This window comes from Vulpes lagopus, chromosome X, assembly GCF_018345385.1.
Source record: "Vulpes lagopus strain Blue_001 chromosome X, ASM1834538v1, whole genome shotgun sequence".
Lineage (NCBI taxonomy): Eukaryota > Metazoa > Chordata > Mammalia > Carnivora > Canidae > Vulpes > Vulpes lagopus.
The window spans coordinates 38,637,133-38,654,588 of NC_054848.1; the positions used below are offsets into that span (position 1 = coordinate 38,637,133).

General features: G+C 38.6%; 1 protein-coding gene across 1 annotated transcript; it reads right to left on the reverse strand.

Annotated features, from left to right (window-relative positions):
• Positions 1-3,960: 3,960 nt before the first annotated feature.
• FUNDC1 (FUN14 domain containing 1) lies at positions 3,961-16,945 on the reverse strand. Its single transcript, XM_041740233.1, has 5 exons — positions 16,785-16,945; positions 15,925-16,081; positions 11,748-11,823; positions 7,119-7,247; positions 3,961-4,580 (listed from the first exon to the last, which is right to left on the reverse strand). Exons 1-5 carry the CDS (start codon positions 16,810-16,812, stop codon positions 4,503-4,505), a joined length of 468 nt encoding a protein of 155 aa, XP_041596167.1. The 5' UTR covers positions 16,813-16,945; the 3' UTR covers positions 3,961-4,502.
• Positions 16,946-17,456: the final 511 nt, after the last annotated feature.

The window sequence follows — 17,456 nt, forward strand, 5'->3', positions numbered from 1 at the left end:
GATAATGGGGATACAAAAAGCCAGCTCCCTTGCTACAATGGAGGACAACTCAGTGGACCACTATTAGTTTTCTATTGCTGCTGTTAACAAATGATCACACATACAGTGGCTTGAAACAACACAAATTTATTATCTTACAGTTGTGGAAATAAAAAGTCCAACATGGCTCCCACAGAACTAAAATCAAGGTATAGGCAGGCCTATGTTCCTTGTTGGAGGTAATAAGGGAGAATGTGTGTTCTTGCCTTTCCTAGCTTCAAGAGGCCACCAGTATTCCTTGGCTCATGGCCCCTTTTCTCCATCTTCAAAGCCACAACATAGCACCAGTCTGATCACATCCCTTTCTCATACTCTTTCTTTTGCCTCCTTCTTCCTATCCTAAGGACTCTTGTGATAACACTGAGCCCAGGATACCACAGAATAACCTCTTGGAGATTGGCTGATTAGCAACTTTGATTACACCTGCAACCTTCATTCTCCTTTGCCACATAACCTAATGTACTCACAGGTTCAGGGGGATTCAGATATGAAGATCTTTGGGAGGCCATGATTCAGCCAGCCACAGTGCCCTTGAAGCTCCAGAGCTCTTTGCAGGTTCAGGCTAAGGTAGATTCCAGGTGAACCCATTATAAAAGGTCCTATAGGAGGTTGTGTCCTTATTCACCAGTAAACAATATTCATCATAGCAATGTATAAAACTTTATAGTCATGTAAGGAGTTGCTCCTACACGCATGCAAATAGGAAGGTGTTCTAGAACTAAATCCACATCTACCATAGTAGGAAGTCCGAGTCAAGTCATTTATCGTAATACAAAGTCTAAGAAATGTGGTTGTAGTAAATACCAAAAGAAACAACCACTATATTTGAAACTTCTCTGAGGAAAGAGCCACGAAGTTGGCAAAAGGTAGAGCAGAGAAGTGCTTCCTTTTTTAGAAGCCTGATTTGTAGTCAAATACTATTTGACTTCTTTAACTATATGTACATTATTTTCACAAAAACAACTTAAAAAATAAATTCAGTGAATGAAGCAAACCTATCACATTCCTATTCCTAGTTCTAAAACAAACCTTTTGCTAACTACAAATTAACATGTACTCATCATAAAGCCTTAAGATGACATAAAAATGTTGAAAATACAACATGAAAATCCTATACACATACCAAACTCTCAGGGACAGCCTCTATGAGGATCCGTGTGCATACATACTTATGCTCACAGGTTAAGAGTTTTTCAAAACAGTGGGATCACACTGTTTGCAACCTGATTACATCACTAACGTGTGGTTCTGTCCAGATCAATTTATACAGCTCTCTCTTAATAATTGTACAAAATTCTGTCGTTTGAATGTTCCATTAAAAGTAATATTTTTAAAATAATAATAATTTAACAAAACTCAGGAGATCTGAGGGTGGCAGGGAAGAGATAAGTCCATTTCCTCATCTTTAATTACAGGGTGTTAGCAAATATTATCGAAGGTGGGAAATAAGGATAGAAAAAAAGTGTGACATTTAAAGTAATAAAGGCATTTACTAGAAACACTATATTAGCTAACAAAAAAAAAACAAAGTGGATGTGCACAGGATTTCTTAACTCTCAGAGTGGACATTCAATATATACTAGCCAAACTTAGACAATAAAATATAAAAATATATTAAAATGTATATAAAAAGAGCTTTTAATAATCATTGTCTCATAAAAAGGGATGAGGGTGGACAGTTATATCTTTGTCATCATAAATGTACCTACCACTATAAAAAAGCTATTCATAATATGTAACTGAAAATAGCTATTTATCAAACAGTACATAAACTATGCTCAATTTTTATACAAAATACATATAATGTGTTCACACATAGGTAGAAAAGACTCTAAAGGCTCCGTACCAAAATACAGACAATTTTCTCTAAGTCCATCATGTTATGAACATTCTTTTTTTATTATGAACATTCTATATATTCTTTATGCTGATATATTTTTCTATAATGAGCATATTTCATTTATATTAAAAATAAGAAAACATATTAAAAATAATTTTTTGTGAGGGGGGGGAGGTTTGGGGAGCACTATAAATAAAAAATAAAGATCAATCAAAATGTCCTTGAATTATATCTTCCAAAGCCTAGGCCACAAAATATCTGTATTCCATACACTCAAGTTTAACTACATCTCTGTTTTTATGTCCTCAAACATAAAAATTCCCGTTTTATTTTATTTATTTATTTTAAATACCCATCTGAGACAAAGGCAGGCTGTCAGCTTTTCACTCCAACTAAGCCCCACCAAGTCATTTCTGATGGAGCCTCTGATTTACTGGACTGCTACCCAGAAAAAGCTTCCCATAGGTTGACACCAACTCTAGCACAGTAATATGCTTTCCACATATTCATTCACCCATTCACAACATTAACCAAATACCTACCTTGAGCAAAGCATTACACAGCATGTGTCACAAGTTAGAGATTGATTAACACATATGACTGCCCTGAGTAGCATATAACCTTGTGGGGAGATGGTGCAGACATGAGACCGAATAAAGGGCACTAACGCAGAAATGACAGTATGGAGAGCACCGGTATTATTTTGCATTTGTATATAAACATTTTCAAACATATCAACATATACTTGGAAATGTATAGGTAAAAATGAAGTGCTATCTTTCTCAGTTCTCATTCACGTTTTGACTCGGAAAAGTAGCCATCCCTAATATTTATTTGCCACTAATCATATGCCAGGTTCTCCTATACTATAATAGAGCTTTTATAGAGGATGATTCGAGCCCCTATTTGAGGGCAGACATTTCTGTGCCCCACTTTCCTAGTGTATCAAGCACAGAGCAGACATTGTAAGTATTTCCAAAATGAACTGACTGAGCCAGCTACTAGAGCTCCCCACAGTTGCCTACCCCACTGTAGTCAATGGAAGCTTCACAAGGATAGGGTACATGGAAGCGTGGCCAAGGTTTTCTACCTAACGTGGCATATTTTTCCCTCTGATTCCACAGAAATGGAAGGCTTGGCAAGGATGAAACAGAGAAAAGCTCAACGATAAAACAAGTATTTATAAGCAAAATTGCTTCGTATTAAGAAAGTCTGAGTTTTACTTAGCACTGTATCTGAGGCGCTAATGAGAGTAAAGGAAGAAGCTGAAGATCAATCCCCACGTTCAATTCTAAGGAGACTTGTGATAATGAAAGCACACAGATTGTAACCAATCCGGAATGTATGAAATGCCTCATGTTTACAATACACAAAATATATAATGGGGGCTTCCTATGGAAAGGAGATGGTCTGGATCCCTGCAGTCTTACAAATATGAAGACCCCAATATGTGTTGTTTTGCTGTTTTTCGAATTCTAACATAGAATTCTATGAATAAAATAAATAACACCGAGAGCTTTTCTGAGCACAGGAGCCTCTGAGAGAGCGTGAGGCAGCTTGGAAAAACAATCAACTGGCCTAGCGTTCAACATAATGTCACCGAAACCTGAAAGCCTTAGCACTTACATCTCAGATTAGATGAGACAGACAATTCTCTTTAAGCTACAATTTCATAGTGACAGAAAATCACTGTCTTTCAGATAGTAAATTCATACCATACTACTAAGGATTTTAAAGTGATTTTTACCTCTTTGTGATGAAGAAGGGGCCAAAATAATAATTAGGATTTTTAGAAATGAGAAAAGAGGTTCACTTAAGGTTAATAAAATCAGTCAGTGACCCAGCTACATGTACCTTCAAAATAATTAGTTCTGCCCAGGCTGCCAGGATAAATAAATTAATTAAAGAAGCTTATACACAAGAAATTTTTATAACTATAGATATCAAAAGAGAGAAAGAGAGAGAGAGAGTGCTTTAGACATGAGTATTTCCTTAGAAAGGCCTTCCTTGAAGCTGTTTACTAAACTTATAGAAGCAAAGTAAGAATTGCAGAAAACAACCACCTAAAAACTGGTATTAAATCTGTTTAATATTTTTAATCATTCTATTACTTCTAAATTCTTCCACAAAAGGGCATTACAGTTCTTCAGTTTATTACAAACATATCTTAAAAAAAAAAGCCAACCATAATATTGAAGCTATAATACAAATTTTTAATTACGAGCAATATACTATAAAGCAAAATGAAGAACATTTTATTTAAATAAAACAAGGATAATATTTCACTGGAAAATATATCCAACACATTTTCTTTCTCTATAGATCTACATCCAATGGTGGTATTTTATAGGCTAATTTCAAAACAAATGCAAATTTTTAAAAAATACATGAAAGGCATGTTTTGCTCAGGAATACTATTGTACACATACCATATGGGTTGTTTTTACAGCAGATACTAGTTTGCCAAACTTCAATGGCAAAACACTAAGCTGAGTTTGGTATTATCCACCTAGTTGTTTCTTGCTGCCCTGGATAATCTGGCGGTGAGTAATATTGAGAAACCACCTTGTTGCCACCATTTCTCTTCTTATAGGTGACTCCACTGTGATAGACATTCATCTTCTTAAGATGCAAGGCCTAGCAAAAAGCCTCCCACAAATCCACTGGATATCACAATGTTCTGTTTGATAAATTCTGTTGCCTGAAACACAAGTTAAAACAAAAATACTCTTAATTGTGCTACAACATGGATGAACCTTGAAAATGCTACACTAAGTGAAATAAGACAGAAAAGGGAAAACACTGCATGATTTCACTGACATGAATAGTGAAATTCATGGAGACAGAAAGTAGGACAGAGGCCAGCAAGATCTGGGAAGAGGGGTCAATTGTGGGAATGTTTGCTTAATGGTTTGAGTTTCTATTTGGGATGATGAAAAAGTTCTAGTATAGTGGTAATAGCTGCACAAAAGTGTTAATTCAGTACCTAGTGCTACTAAATTGTGTCATTTTAAAATAATTAAAATGGTCAATTTTCCATTAAGTGTATTTTGCCATAATAAGAAAAAAAATGATGCAAATTAAGGAAAAACACTCTACTTATTAAATCTGGTGCTAAGTAACATTCTCACAGCTGTTTTCCCCAATTCAATAAATATTTGGCAAAGATTCTTGTACACCTACTACTGCAGGTGCCAACCACCAGACAAGATGCCAAGGCTGTCCATTATGATCTGAAGAAGCAGAGGGCCCCTGCCAGATCCAATAAGCTTCTTAGCTACTGAGATAATGTGTATATCAGTCGCAAAAATCTCTCAGGTAACAAGAAGCTGTAGGGCAGATATAAATGGTCCATTTAGCAAGTTATTAACACAGATTTAATAAATTCCCACAGCAGGCACAATGATATTTGTTAACAGTCCACTTGGCCAGCAAGAAAAAATGTACAAGATCAAATAAATATCACCTTGGTAAAATGCTTACCCCAAATAAAACCATGAAAAAGCAATCAGACAAAGCCAGACTGTGGGGCCTTCTGCCTACATGCTTCAAAAACGTTAGTATTATGAAAGATGGGGGGAAAACAAAAACAAAAACGAAACACAGATGACGGGACTGCTAAACACTAAAGGAGACTTCAGAGACAAGACAACCAATTGCAATATGTAATTCTTTTTATTTGTTTTTTAAATTTTTATTTTATTTAAAGATTTTATTTATTTATTCATGAGAGACACACAGAGAGGCAGAGACATATGCAGAGGGAAGAGAAGCAAGCTCCATGCAGGAGCCCGATGTGGGACTCGATCCTGGAACTCCAGGATCACGCCCTGAGCCAAGGACAGATGCTCAACCACTGAGCCACCCAGGCATCCCTTAAAAATTTTATTTTTAAGTAATCTCTATGCCCAATGTAGGGCCTGAACTCACAATCCCCAAATCAAGAGTTGCATGCTCCACTGACTAAGCCAGCCAGATGCCCCAATATATAATTCCTAATTGGGTGAAAAAAGGTACAAAAGGTATTTTAGGGAAAAATTTTAATATAGACTGTACATTAGGAAATATTATTGCATGATGTGAATCTGAGGTAGATTCATAAGAGTAACTGTAGTGGTACAGGAGAATATACATATGCTCAGAAGATAATGCTGGGGGAAAAATGTGTAAATCACATGTACATACACAGAGAGATAAAGCAAATGTTATAAAATGATTAGATAAATAGGTGAAGGGTATTTGGGTATTCACTGTATTTGTCCTTCAACTTTTCAAGTGGTCTGAAATTTTTCAAAATTACAGATTGGAAAAAAAAATTACAAATTGGAGGTATTAAAAGAACAGAACAAAAACAAAGGCAAGGAGTATTCAATTTAATTCTAAATAGAGGATAAGAAAATACACATAAAAACATTAATAAAACTAATATATTAATAAAATACACACATTTTCAAAATATCTCAGCTCATGAAAAAATATGTAGTTTTAGTTTTACCACACGCTGTCTACACATGTATACATTTGTAAAAGTGGAGGAAACCTTCTAGAAAAATAATATTATCAGCTTTTACATAGAGATGAAAGTAGGCAGAGAGACTGGCAGGTGAAACTATATTAACTACTAAAAAAATAATAATAAAATAAATAAATTATTGATTTTTTAAAAAGTAATCTCTACATCCAATGTGGGGCTCAAACTCACAACCCCAAGATTAATAGTTGCATGCTCTAATTAAGCTTGCTCTTCCACTCCACTCCACTGATTGATTTAAATAGTGGCTTGATCCCCAACTTTATTGAATACCCTAAACATGACCAAAAACACTCACTTTTTAGGAGAAGATAATCACTAGTCACCTTTTCAGGGAAGTAAAACCCATAAGGGAAAAAAGAAGCCAGGGATGCCTGGCTGGCTCAGTTGGTAGAGCATGAGACTCTTGATCTCAGGGTCATAAGTTCGATCCCCACAGTGGGCACAGAGATTACTCATTAAAAAAGAAAAGAAGGGCAGCCCAGGTGGCTCAGCGGTTTAGCGCCGCCTTCAGCTCAGGGCACGATGCTGGAGACCCGGGATCGAGTCCCACGTCGGGCTCCTTGCATGGAGCCTGCTTCTCTCTCTGCCTGTGTCTCAGCCTCTCTCGCTCACTCTCTGTGTCTCTCATGAATAAATAAATAAAATCTTTAAAAAAAAAAAAGAAAAAGAAGAAAGAGAAAAAAGGAGTAAAAAATGTACACTTACTTCTTCAATTATATTGTTGATTTCAGGTGCTGCCTTATTTGCTCGTTTCTTAATCTGTCTTTTTGCTTTGTTTACATCTTTTTCAACTCTCTTCCAGTCAATCTGCACATAGCCACTGTGACTGGCAATCTGCAAAAATATAATAAAAATGGTTAATTCTAAACCAACTAGGTTGTTGACAAATCTATCACCAAATATATGGACATTTAGATTTCAAGAAATCTATGAAATTTATAGGTAAGATATCACAATTTACTCATTTAACAAATACTGAGTGTCTACTCTGTGCCAGGCATTATTCTAGGCCCCCCAAACTACAGCCAACAGAGAGCTCTGCATCCATAAGGGAAAAAAAGATATTAAGCATAATTAATTACTTAGATGTGATGAACACTACATTAAGAAATGTATAGTAGTACATGATGGGAAGATTCCAAAAACTGTATTATAACTGTGTTATAATTCTATCAGAACATTTGGAATTTGGGAATTAGCTAAAAAGACAAAGAGACAATCCAAATTATACAGCTAATTAAAAAGTACCTCTTAATTAAACAGATGTTTAATTACAAGGGATCAGAAGCCAATCAGCTATTAGGTCACTAAACAAATCTAAAGTAGCTTGATAAAGGCTCTTTACTAACTCTGACTCTTTACTTAAATTAAGAATATTTTCTGGTAATCGCTTCCAAAAGTGGAATACAAAAGAAATATGCTCTACACAAGTTTCAAGCCATAAGTCCTTTTAATAAGACACTATAGCTAAATGCTTATTAACTATGGTATAAGCATATGGTATAGCCGAGACACTACAAAATCTGAACAGGAATAAAGCATGGTATGGGAGCCAGTACCATAAATTAGTCTCTCTTAATAATAAAATCAAAAAGTAAAGAATCACATTAGTAGTAAACAATTAAGCCATGTACACCATTACAAATCTCTTCTATCATGCTTATGCTTTCTTTGTTAACTTTGTAAGGCATCACTTGACTCTGAATCACATATAAAATACTTCAAATAATAAAAGTATCTGATTTTATAGAAGTAGGTCAACTAAGAATCTTAAGTTCCATTCTCGCTATGAATGACTCCACAGAAGAATTTATCTGCATTCCTTCCTGTATTTATTTACCTATTATCACTTCAAACTCCAGCCTTAGCTAAACAGTATGGTGATCAAATCAAATGGCAAGGGAAAGCTCTTCCTGGCAGTCCCTGACAGAGCAATTTGGGTCACAGGCATGGAGGTGATGATGAACCTTAGGGACCGTCCTGTACGTAGCAACTATAAACCCTGGCTAAAACACAGGGGCTCCAAAATTAACGAAAGTGAGCAGGTTTCAAGGGGAGTTAAAACTTTTAAGAAAGGAGCAATGTAAAGTGAGTTGCCCATTTTTCTGGTTTTATCCTGAGGGCAGGATGCACTTGTACGATGGCTAAAACTTTAAGAGAAAACATGCCATCTTTTGGCCCAAAGAACCAGATGACATAGTCTATAACAGTAACAGCTGCAAGAAATGAGAAAGTCACATAAGGGGAGCCCCAAATTCTATGTGTAAGCTCTATCCAAGTCCTAAACCACACATTCATGGGGCAGAGCCATGCATTCCGGCCGAGGCTAAAAGAAATGAACTGATATTTAAGCTGCTACCCACTAAAGGTGAAACAGAGCTTACAATTTGAGTCTAACCAAGTTAATTGCCTGCGAAAATCAATATATCAACACTCTTTAGAGGAGAAAGACAGTATCCAGAGTTTCCACAACATAACATTCCCAATGCCCAGGATAAAATCCAAACTTACTTGATATAGGATAAAACAGGAAAATGTGGCCTAGTCTAAAAAGAAAATCAACAGATGCCAACGTTAAGATGACCCAGTTGTTGGAATTATAGGGACTTTAAAATAGCTATTACAACTATGCTCAAAAGGAAAAGGAAATTCCACTTGTAATCGATGAAAACACAAGTAATCTCACCAGAGATCTAGAAAATATAAAAAGAACCAAATGAAAATTCTAGCATTAGAAAATACAGTAGTTGAAATAAAATTTTTGGAAAAGGCTTAATGTCAAAAGGTAGATGACGGAAAAAAAGAATCCGTGAACTCAAAACTAGATCACTTAAAATTATACACTTTGAAAAAAAATTGAAAAAATAAGTGAACCAAACCTCAGGACATTATCAAAAAGCCTAACATACACATAAGCAGGGTCATATTCAGCAAGAAAAGAGAAAAAGAATAGGAAGAAACAAATCTTTACAGAAATAATGGTCAAAGCCTTCCCAAACATGGTTAGACATATAAATTCACAGAATCAAGCTCAGTGAACTCCAGGTTATGACCTAACACCATTATGAAGTAACAATACTCCGGTGACACGGAATGGGAGGGGACAGAGGAACATAAAGCATGCAAATGTGAGGGATGGGCAGTGGGCAAGAAAAGTTCAATAAATGATAAGGTCTCATAGTCCATAACACAAAGCCAACAGTTATTACTCCAAACGGAAAGATCAAGAAATAGCCAATTAACTTGTTTAGGAAAAAGTAAATAAATACCTTGAGAATCACCTAAGAGTTCACATAGTTGCCTCAAGGGAGGTTGAAAATGGGGAAGGTGATAACGAGGGAGGCAGAGGATTACTCTAACCTATAATAAGCCCTGTAAGCGTATTTGACCCTTTGAATTAGGGGCATATACAACTCCAAAAAAATATAAAAATAAAAAAATTTTAAAGACTTATATTTCACTGTCTATTTTAAGATGGCAGTGTGCTAAATATCTACTGGAAAACACTTAACACTGAGTTACTAGAAAAGCTTTAAGTTCTAAGTAAATACATTTTTATCTTTAAAGTAAGGGTAACAAAAATATGGTAGTGGGCCTAAAGAACAATAGGCAATTAGCCTGAAAGCCATGTGTTACTTATTTCCTGTCAGTTTCCCTCTAGTAGATTTTCAAGGTAAGTCATATTTGGGGAGGCAGTGGTGGGAGGAGGGGCTGGTTTAAGGCAGATAGGTCCCATATTCTTCTGATTAGTGACTTCAAAGAATGTGGAGACCAGGTACAGCAAAGGAGAAGGTGGCAATGGCAAAATGTGAATCTGAATGGTGTGTATTGAGCAGATCGAAATGGACTTCTGCAAAACTAATGGAGTGGACTGAAATGTAGTAATTGTCTTCATTCAATGAGTATTTTTGGAAACTGCTCCAATCCAGTACCCTTTCCCACTAAACAGAAATGACAAACTTGAGTTTTCAAAATAGCTACAGAATTAAATATGTTCTTCATTCTATATAAACACAAATCAAAAGCAGCTTCAATATAATTGTCTTTTGTACAAAGGCTGCCATGTTCATCCAAAGGCCTAAATTTGATATTAACCACTTTCCTTTTTACCTCTTACCACAAGCAGTAGGCAATGACCCCTCATAATGCCACCAACAGAAAGAAAATATGTTTTTTAAAAAGCTGTTTGGTAAACAACTCAAAAATCTGTGCTTAACACATATGAACCCAGTCCCTTTGTACTTCAGGCAATGACACTGGTTATTACATGATCAATGGCTTTGGTGCTGAAGTCTAATTTTGGTTGCTATGAACATCAATCATTTAAAAAATCTGGTAGGACAGACCGTTCTCTGTATCTTCAATATTGCTGCTAACATTCATTCCCAGAGATTTTCAATTTTGGGATTTACTGTGTTTGATCTTCAGGGAAAGATATTTTTGGAAAAATATATGCCAAACAGACATGAATGCCAGACAATATCCTGATAAACATCCTGTAACCACGAAGCATTTTTAAACCTTATACTTAGAGGAACATGAACAAAACTAAAGTTTCAAATCCCCCTGCCTCAGAAATAGGATTATGGATGATTTTTTTAAACCCAATTTTCCACTTTTTATATTATTATAGTTCCCTAGTTGTAAAAAAACGATGTTAGAAATTGCTAAGAGTGGGCAGCCCGGGTGGCTCCGTGGTTTAGTGGCGTCTTCGGCCGAGGGTGTGGTACTGAAGACCTGGGATGGAGTTCCACGTCGGGCTTCCTGCATGGAGCCTGCTTCTCCCTCTGCCTATGTCTCTGCCTCTCTCTCTCTGTGTGTCTTTCATGAATAAATAAATAAAATCTTCAAAAAAAAAAAAAAAAGAGAGAAAGAAATTGCTAACAGCAATTTCCTCTGGGAAGGAAAACTGTATGGCTAGGATATGGGGAAAAGAGACCTTTTGAATTTTATATATTGTATGAATTTTAAATATAAGTTTAAAACGGTTAGGATGAAAAGGTTATATTAGGGATGAAATGTTTATTTTGCTGAAGGGATGTTTTAAGGGAAATTTGGATATGTAATAAAAAAAATGAGGCACTTCAAACTTTAATAGTTGTCTTTTTTTACTGGGATCAAACTAAGTTTATAAAATGTAGACGTATTAAAACTTGTCTTTCATGACAGATGTCAGCTTTCAAAATTCACTTTAGTTTTTCCATAAACTGATATCGAAAAAAAAAAATCTCATCTTCTATTAAAATAGACAGGAATGCATGGCTAAACCTGACTTTCTCAGTTCCCAGGGGATACACATGTAAGCAGAGGCAAGGACCTAAGGCTCCGACATACCTGAAGAAGAAGAAAACCACCACCTACTGCAGTCGCGGCAAGCTTTCCAACTTTCTGGAACAAAAATCCTGCACACCTTTAATGAAAGAAATGACAAAAATGAGAACAACCAATGATGTACTAACCTCTCTCTCTTTTTTTCATTGCTTTCTAAATAAAATCTTAATTTCTTCCCATTTCTTTTGATCATATCCCTTATCCACTCAGAAACCCTCAGAGTTTCTCTTGTTTTAAAGGCAAGTCAAAAAAAAAAAAACAAAAACAAACAAACAAACAAAAAAATAAAGGCAAGTCAAAAGTGGGCGGCTTAGGGCAGCCCAGGTGGCTCTGCGGTTTAGAACCGCCTTCAGCACAGGGTGTGATCCTGGAGACCTGGGATCGAGTCCCATGTCAGGCTCCCTGCATGGAGCCTGCTTCTCCCTCTGCCTGCGTCTCTGCCTCTCTCTCTCTCATGAATAAATAAATAAAATCTTAAAAAAAAAAAAAATGTGGGCGGCTTAGTCTGTGAAGCATCTGCCTCTGCCTTCGGCTCAGGTCATGACCCCAGGGCTGGGAGTCAGCTTCTCCCTCTCCCTCTGCAGTTCCCCCTGCTTGTGCTCTCTGGCTGTCGCTCTCTGTCCAAATACATAAATAAAATCTTTAAAAAAAAATGCACAATCATCTAGCATGCCTGACTGGCTGTCAGTAGAACATGCAACCCTTGATCTTACTTGATCTTATTAGCAGCATCATAAATTCAAGCTCCATGTTGGGCCTAGATCTTACTTAAAAAAAGAAAAAAAAGCACAATCTAAACTGTGAGATGCTTCAAAATGAGGGATGGAGAGAAGAGGAGGGGAATTTTTTTTTAAGATTTTATTTATTTATTCATGGGAGACAGAAAAAGAGAGAGAGAGAGAGAGAGAGAGAGAGAGGCAGAGACACAGGCAGAGGGAGAAGCAGGCTCCATGGAGGGAGCCTGATTCAGAACTCGATCCCGGGACTCCAGGATCACGCCCTGGACCGAAGGCAGGAGCTAAACTGCTGAGCCACCCAGGTATCCTGGAGGAGGGGAATTTATAGGAAAAAAGATTGGCTACTGAAATAATGTTGAGTACTCAGGGCCTCATTATACTCTTCCTTCTACATTTGTTTAAGTTGAAATTCTCTGTAATAAAAGTGATTTTTTTTTTCTTAATGCAGTCAAGATGCTCCATACACCTGGCTAATCCCCACTGTAACTAAACCTTCTGCTCCAATCCCATTAGTTTCCAAACAGGTCATCACACTGCTCAAGCTATTAATCTTCCTGCTTCTAGGGGTTTCTACCTAACTCTGCCCATCTGAAGCTTTTCTAACCTTTGAGGTCCAGCTGAAGTTCCACCTTCATGACATTTAAGCCCACATTTCTCATTGCTTCCTTACCTATATCTATCTCTAATTAAACCCATTTTGTTTCATCTATCCTGTAAGAACGTCAGTCCATACTTCTTTTGTGATTCTTTCAGTGAGCTCATATTCCCTTAACTATTCCAGATTCATATTGTGCAAAAGAATCCCAGATTTCTAACTGTAGCCTGTACTGAATTGAACAGTGCCTGCCAACCCCTAATTCATGTCCTTCCCAGAATCTCAGAATGTGCCTTTATTTGGAATAAGGGTCCCCGAGGATGTAATTAGTTAGGATGAGGCCATACTGCAATAGGGTGGGCCTTAAATCCAGTATGACTTAATCTAATACATCACAGAGACACACAGAAGGAAGACAGCCATGTGATGGCACAGGCAGAGATTGGAGTGATATGTCTACAAGCCAAGGAATGCCAGGGTTTGCTGCCAACCACCAGAAGCTAGGAAGAGAAGCAAGGAGCAGATTTTTCCCTCTGAGCCTCCAAGAAGGAACCAACTGGGCTGACACCTTTCAGATTTCTGGCCTCCAGACCCATGAGAATAAATCTTTTGTCTTAAGCCACCTAGTTGTGGTACTTTGTTATGATAGCCCTAGGAAACTAATACACCTTCATAAATGGAAAATTTACATTTCCATGGGCTTCTCAGGCACACAGGATGACATATTCAAAATGCCCCAAAGGCAAAAATCATCTTTCCAACCAAATCAACTGTTGCTAAGGTCCCAAATGTAAGTGACAGCACCATTCTCTAGGTTTGCCCCCTCAAGTTCATCTCAGACTCTGCCTTCTTCATCACCTTTGGGGTCCAACTGACTGCCAATTCTATATATTCTATTTCCAAAACACTCTTTGACTCTTCTTTCCATTCTCAAGGACATCATTAATTTGCTTCCAGACCACTAAGGGTCCTCTAGCTAGTCTTCACACATCCCATCTCTCCTAGCAATCATCCATCCTGATATGTCTTATCATCAAAAACCTATAACTACCTAGAGCTGCATATAATCTCTTTAGCCTCCCATGCATATCCTGAACCTGATAGGATTCTCCTTAATGCATTCCACAATATTATTACAGAGTACAGAGTCTGCAATGTTAACTGGTTAAGTTAATGCCTATTAACCATTCCTCCTTAACACATGCCATGAGAGTACATCAGTTTTCTACCTTAAGAAAATTGCAAAAATTTACTGCACTGAGTCTAAAGTCATTGCAACAAACCACCCATGTAATATTGGAGTCCTATTACACAGCTCCTGAGCCGACGACACCTGGCTGTAACCCAAACATACATATTACTATAAAGACCACAGCCGCCAGTAGGGGAGTCAGCAACAAAGGCTCTGATGGGGGAGGGGGGGAGCAGCAGCCAAGTCACAAGTACATCCCAGAGACCATGTCTCACAAGCATGTCTATCCTTTGCTTAACAGCATGAGCCACCAAAATTAAGCTACTAACTTCCCCTGCTCTGTCTCTAGGCTTTCCAAGCAAACTTCTGCCAATTATGGGGCTTCTCACCAAGTCTGGCCTACAAGGAGAATGCACACAATGTGATAATTCTATTGCTTAATTATTCTTTTAGTGTCTTTTAAGATGGGGCTTTAGGCCCAGACTCCCATTAACCAATCAGCCATGGCACCAACGTGTGAGCTTATGTGAGCAGAGCACCAGACTCCATTATGGAGGATCAAGGTACAAACTATCTGTGGAGGATCAACTGAATAACCAGGACCCTGACCAGGCATCTCTCTTCTAGTTGCAGGTCTTATCATAAGCAGCATTAATAAACACACATCATGAAGAAATACTGTACCTTTGCATCACAGAATCTTCACAATGCATCTTTCTACCATAAAATAGCATTTACAAAAAGGCATAAAGGAATGAACCATTGTTCTAAGGTACATGTAAAACACAAATAAAAAAGTGTAACGCTTATCAAGTTTAAATATGTAAATATTTAATGTAAGATAAATTTAACCTAGAACTAAGGGAAAAAAATGATTACTCACAAGCTAAGCACTCCCACAAACGTCAAAAATCCTCCACGATCATGAACATTTTCAAGATAAAGGGCCATACTTGTTTGACCCTTGTTATTTGGCTAATCTTTTATTCCAAGAATAACAAGTTGATCTACAGTAGCAATCATGTCATCATGCAGCCCAAAACATTAATTGGTTAGTTAGGTTAATGCTTAACTGCTTCTCCTTAATGCATTCCACAATATTATTACAGAGTAAGCAATTGATCCTTCAATTCCAACTCTTCTTCAAAGTATTATAATAATCCAAATTAGTCCACAAAAATCAACAGAACCATTTGATTCACAATAATTTTCATTGAGAATTTTACACGGCTTTCTACAGGGCTGACAATCCTAGAGACCAATTCTACTGTGGGAGTCCTCAAAGGTCTTTCCAGTTGTTAGCATTGCACAAGTAAAAATTATTTACATATAATTGGATCTTCCTTTTTACCCACTCTCACTGAATCAGATACACTACATTTGCTAAATGTGAGAAGGTGGAAAGTACATAAAGAATCAAAGGAAGGGAGAGGAGGGACCAGGGGAACAAGTGGTGGGCATGGGGAAGCCAATCACCAAAACCACTGTCTCCAGACTGTAGATCACACCAATCATATCACAGAGAAAAGCCTCAAGGTAGAGCTCTTCTGGGATTAACAGTGTAAAACCACTGAATGCGCTCAGTAACTGGCCTGTTTATGGAAAGGCAGCAGCAAGGCTGCCAATGAAATCTAATGAAAAAGATGTTGTTCTCACCAGCCAGTCACTCCACCCATTACAATCTGGGTGGCTACCGAGTATTTTTCAACCATAGGTCCGGAACTGTGGCCAAACACTCGATTCCACCAATGGTGTCTTCTTGCATACTCAGTTAAATCCAACACTTCATAAGACTCGTCATCGCTTTCATACTCTTCAAAATACAAAATGGAAAAAATAAATTTAGAGTTAACCAAAAGTCAGAAAGGTCCTTACATTTTTTAAAAATCTGTCATTAACTGTTACTTTTTGGCCTACAGCTAAAAATGCCCAGATGGAAACCTTAGGTTGTTAAACCCCACACCTGAGACTAGGGCCTCAAGAGTAAAAGGGCCTAGCATCTCCCTTCCAAAGGCCCAGGGACCGGCCTAGAGGCCGGAGCCAGAGCCACGTCAGAGTTACACAGAAGTGAGGGGTCGCCTCCCCAAATGGCAGTAAGGTCAGGTCAGACTTTCACGGCATAAACGGTCGCCCCCAAATCTCAGTCGGGTCAGGGCCCGAGCTAGAGATCCATTTTCATCAGTGGGACAAAGAGGGGGTCCTCCACTGACAGAAGCGGTTAGGGGCCTGGCAAGATGAAATTACTTGAGTAATTCATCAGAAAGGCCAAAAAGCACGTCTGAAGATGGAAATGAAGGGCCAGAGGGGAAGGTAAGGCAGGAAGCAGGGCTGTGTTGGGGTCGGGGGTCGCTCTCCGCCAGAGTTCAGCCGTAAGAGGAGGGAGTCTAGTTCTAAAGGGGTGCCTCCAAAAAAGAGCCCCTGGAGCCCTGGGGCAGGGGAAGAAGAGGTGCCCCCGGGGGCAAGGTCGAGAGCTGTGAGCCACGTCCGAGATACTACTTCGGGCCCCGGCCGCTCACCTTGGGGAGGGGGGTTCCGGGTCGCCATGATACCGCCGGCGGCCTGCTCTGAAGGTGGTCCCCACCCGCCCTCCTCTCCCCACTACTTTAAGAGACCTTCTAGGCCCAGGTGAAAGTCTATGGTCTCTTTTTTCCTCCTCCCCTTTCAGGCGCGTTGTGCCGTCCCCGCCCCTCCTCTCAGCGCAGGATTTTCCGCGCAAGCGCAAGCCTCCGGGTGGGAAGCGTGGGGGAGGGAGGGGAGCCGCCGCGCGAGGGCTTGTGGGAAGTGTAGTCCGTTGCCCTCCGCAATCCTCGCTTCCCACCCCACCCCCATCGCTTCTAGAATCTCAGTAACTAAATTTTGTAATTCTGTTTTAAAGAGCCTCAAGGCTGGAGGAGAGGCGGCGTCACATGATGATATAAAGCGAAAAGCAGCTTGGCATGCTCAACACTGTACCAGAATGCAAGCGCCTGAGAAAAAAGGCTTTTAAAGGGAGATAAGAGAAACCGTGTTTCAAACCGCACTTTTTGTACGGAGGCAAGGGCACCACAACAGATGGAAAATTTTTGTAACGTGCTGCTGCTGGGAACGGGAACCTGTTTATCCGCTCCCTCTCCACATGTTTCCTGCCAGGAACCCAAGGGAAGTAGAGAAAGGCCTAGGGACTGACCTGACACGATGTTCAAGAGGAC

Coding starts and splice junctions, on each gene's coding strand:
- FUNDC1 (XM_041740233.1), bottom strand. CDS start 16,812: ATGGCGACCCGGAACCCCCCTCCCCAAG. Junction 16,082..16,784: donor CCGGAACCCCCCTCCCCAAG/GTGAGCGGCCGG, acceptor TGTATTTTGAAG/AGTATGAAAGCGATGACGAG. Junction 4,581..7,118: donor TCAACAATATAATTGAAGAA/GTAAGTGTACAT, acceptor CTTGTGTTTCAG/GCAACAGAATTTATCAAACA.